This window comes from Octopus bimaculoides, chromosome 28 (genome assembly GCF_001194135.2).
Source record: "Octopus bimaculoides isolate UCB-OBI-ISO-001 chromosome 28, ASM119413v2, whole genome shotgun sequence".
Classification (NCBI taxonomy): domain Eukaryota; kingdom Metazoa; phylum Mollusca; class Cephalopoda; order Octopoda; family Octopodidae; genus Octopus; species Octopus bimaculoides.
The window spans coordinates 13,162,538-13,166,878 of record NC_069008.1 but is presented as its reverse complement, the minus strand read 5'-3'; the positions used below and the strand labels follow the sequence as shown (position 1 = coordinate 13,166,878).

The following is a 4,341-nucleotide window of genomic DNA, read 5'->3' as shown; positions in this document are numbered from 1 at the left end:
AAGGGTCTTGTTGAAGAGGTGAATACATTTTTTGGCCATGTATACATCAATAATTCTTAACTTTTTAAAGATTGAATGTTTTACAGAACAGACTTAAATGTTCTTTATACACATTTATGATAGAATAACTTTATGAAACCATATCACTGTGATCATCATCATCATCATCATATGATGTTCGTGCTCGCATGCGTTGGACAGCTTGATCAGAAAACCTCCAGTTGTCTTCCACATTATGTGATGCTATATCCCCTTCTATTTCGTCGAAATAACACATCTCGAAATCTCTGTCCATTCGCAGGATCTTTAAGCTTCCAGACCCTTCTCCTCTAAGCTGGTCTACTTCTAGGCATCCATTTAGCCCTGATCCCGAAGTCGCTAACTACTAATCTGTGTTGAAGGGTACATTCTTCACCTGGGAAGGTTTTGGCATTTATAAGCAGTCCTCTTTCCCTTTTTCTGGTGAGGATGTAGTCAATTTGGCTAGTGTGTCTGCCGGAACGGTAGGTGACTGGGTGACAGGCAGGTTTCCTGAAGTTGGTATTGCAAACCATAAGATCATGTGCATCGCAGAACTCCAGCAGTCTGGTTCCCTCCTCATTGCGGGAACCAAAACCATAGCCTCCATGTACGCCATGGAAGCCCCCTGCATGTTGTCCACCATGTCCATTGAAATCACCAGCCACAAAGAGAAGGTCCCTGTCATTTGTCAATGAGGTAGTCTGCAAAAAGGTGTCATAAAATCGGTCTTTCTGCCCATCCGGTAGCCCTGGTTGAGGGGCATAGGCCGAGATAACGGTAGCTACCCTATGGTGAAGCACCAATCTAATCTTAAGTACTCTGTCACATACTCTGACTACGTCGATTACCTTATCAACCCATTTCTCCGCAAGAAGTATTCCCACGCCCCCGACCCCATCAGTGTTCTCTGCCCAGAAAATCTTGTACCTGTGTTCTTTGCCTGTGAGGAACCTCCTCTCCACCTTACTTCTTGGATACAGCACAAATCTACACCTCTCCGTTCAAGCATCTCAACAATCTCACCAGTCCTACCTTTCAGTGTGCCAACTCTGAGGGTGTGGGCCTGTGAGACCCTGGGATGAGGGACAGCAGTGTCCTGTACCTGAAAAGAAAGCTTGCATTTGGCAGAGTTTATAAACAAACAATAGCCTACAACCTGCATACACTACACCATTTTTATGTGCTATATGATAGATAAATCCTGGTTAGGGGTGGGGATGGCATTAGGCCCTTAGAAGTGTTCGTGGGAGACAACCAAAGATGACAGAAGATAGGAACTTCCGGTGCTTGTGGAGCGGGTGGGAGGGCAGGTGTACCATGAGCCAGCAAGTTTAGGTGAGAGCCACTTCTGCACTTGAATACTATGGTAGACAAATTTAGAGAGAATGAATTAAAGAAATGATAAACTTGAATAAAATAAAATAAATAAAATGTGATGATTAACGGATATGCATGAATTTAAGACAAACAAGGAAGACTAATCTATCGGGCTATGTTTACATGGTAAAGAAATAGATAGATAATAAAGAATGAATGGGGGTGGTAATAGGGTTATGATCTATGCAGAAACAGGAGTACATGAACGAGGTTGAAAGGATAAAATTCTTATCTGTTCATTTTCTGAATTTCGTATTCTATCAGCAGAGGAATTCAAACTCAGTTAGGGGAAGCAGAGCATTGAGCTGGTTTATATAGAGTTAGGGTTAAGGTGGGGGGAAGAGATGGTGAACCGGGTGGTAAAATCGAAGAGAGAGAGAGGGGTCCGAGTTAGGTGGTCAGGCAGTAAATACATCACAAGGAGAATATTCTTTGGGATTTTCGGAAGCATCAAATGCAGCATGCAAGAGAGAAGACTACCTTGGGTTGGAATGTGATGCAAATGAACGAAGACAGCTGTGTAAAGAAGTACTGGTCACCGAAAGTGGATGGCACCTGTGGAAGAGGGAAACCCAGGAAGACATGAGATGAAGTGTTGAGGATTGATCTCAGGATGTTAGGGGTCATGGCACTCACATAGGATCTGTTTTTTTATTACCCATGCGGGCTAACATAGAGGGGACAATACAATGATAGGATCTTACCTCCCACACTCTCTCTCTAAGCAATCATGTCCCTCCTTTTCACCAGCACGCCTGTTTCTGTTCTCATTCTTGTTAACGCTTTGTCTCTCTCTCACTCTCTCTCTCTCTCTCTCTGGTTGGGTAACTGTTGACCTCCTCTGCAGCAAGACATTTGTTTCTGCCTCTCTGTCACACTCTAATCTTTCATCATCCGACCCAAGATCAATTCCTCCAATTCCCCCCCATCCTTCTCAAAGAGTCTGTAATTGCAAAGTCACTTTGTGACCCCGGCAGTGCAGGTGCCACTTAAAAAGCACCCAGTCCACACTCTAAGGCAGTTGGCATTTGGAAGGGCATCAAGCTGTAAAGACCACATCAAAACTCTCCTTACCTGCATGAATGCCATGTGAAACACCCTCGGCCCACTCTACAGAGTTGTTGGTGTTAGGAAGGGCATCCATCCATGAAAACCATTCCAAAACAGACGCAGAAGCATGGCACAAGTTCTTGCCTTACCAGCTCCTGTCAAGCCATCCAACCTTTGCCAGCATAAAATGACGGTGTTAAACAATGATGATGATTTTTCTGATGTTCATCAGTACAGAAATACAGTATAATTTTCACTTCTGTAGTTTTACTGTTTAAGCATTTTGTATATCTTGATTTCTTGCTTCTCTGTTGTTTCAGATTATCAAAGATCATTGGAAGAACTGTTCAAGATTTTCATGATCATCATTTTTTATGTCTACTTTTTCATGCTGGCAAATGTTGGACGGTTTGACATGAATAAATGAAGCAGAGAACTCAGTCTTGCTGTAGATGTGAATTCGTGGCTTGCTCATATGTACATGATCAATATTTCTTATTGTTTTAAAGACAGTGTTCTTTATACACATTGATGATATTTTTTGTGAACTAAGCTTCATAGAAACATTTTTATACTTCACTGGCTGCAATATTCAGAAAAACATTTTGTATTTTAATTGAACTTAAAGCATTGAACTCAGAGCATCTTGAGATATTATCAAAGATCACAGGTGGTGGAAACAGCAGTATTTATTGAGTATAAAATACAACAGAAAATTGCTCCATATTTCGATAAGAAAAATTATAGAAAATGAATCGTGTGAGAACAAAGTTACGTCGAAAGGGCAGTTTTAAAAAAATTGGTTTTTCTAATAGGAAAAAAGACATGGGTAAAACATCATACTACTGTGATATCTGTGGCAAATCATTCTCTCAAAATGGTAACTTAGAAGCTCACAAACGTATTCACACTGGAGAGAACCCATATCGCTGTGACATCTGTGGTAAATCATTCTCTCAAAATAGTAACTTAAAAACTCACAAACGAATTCATTCAGGAGAGGAGCCATATCACTGTGACATCTGTGGCAAATCATTCTCACAAAATTCCAATTTAGTTAAACACAAGCATATTCATACAGGAGAGAAACCATATTACTGTGATATCTGTGGTAAGTCATTCTCTCAAAATGGTAACTTAAGAACCCACAAACGAATTCATTCAGGAAAGAAGCCATATCACTGTAATATCTGTGGTAAATCATTCTCACAAAATTCCAATTTAACTAGACACAAACACATTCATACAGGTGAGAAGCCATATCACTCTCCAATCAGTGATAAATCATTCTCAAAAAAGAGTATTTTACCTACGCACAACTGTATTCATACAGGTGAGAAGCCATATCGCTGTGATATCAGTGGTCAATCATTCTCTAAAAAAAAATTAAGGACTCGCAAACGAATTCGTTCAGGAGAGAAGCCATATCACTGTGACATCTGTGGTAAGTCATTCTCTCAAAGTGTTAACTTAAGTACTCATAAACGAATTCATAGAGGAGAGAAGCCATATCGCTGTGATATCTGTGGTAAATCATTCTCTCAAAATTGGAATTTAGTTAGACACACGCGTATTCATACAGGAAAGAAGACGTATTGCTGTGATATCTGCAGTAAATCATTCTCACAAAATTGGAATTTAGTTCGACATAAACGTATTCATACAGGAAAGAAGACATATTGCTGTAGAATCTGTGGTAAATCATTCTCACAAAATGGCAATTTAACTACACACAAATATATTCATAGAGGAGAGAAGCCATATCACTGTGATATCTGTAGTCAATCATTCCCTCAAAATGATCACTTAAGTACTGACAAACGAATTCATAGAGGTGAAAAACCAGATCACTGTGATATCTGTGGTAAATCATTCTCTCAAAATAGTAGCTTA

At 40.1% G+C, this 4,341-nt stretch overlaps 1 protein-coding gene across 1 annotated transcript in view; it reads left to right on the top strand.

Moving 5' to 3' along the window:
• Window positions 1-4,341, top strand: part of LOC106884143 (zinc finger protein 98) — a 7,670-nt gene continuing 3,329 nt past the window's right edge. The window contains exons 1-2 of the mRNA XM_014935375.2: window positions 1-18; window positions 2,769-4,336. Of these exons, the coding sequence (XP_014790861.2) occupies window positions 3,199-4,336 (1,138 nt within the window). The 5' untranslated portion in view covers window positions 1-18; window positions 2,769-3,198. The remainder of the gene's footprint in view (window positions 19-2,768; window positions 4,337-4,341) is intronic.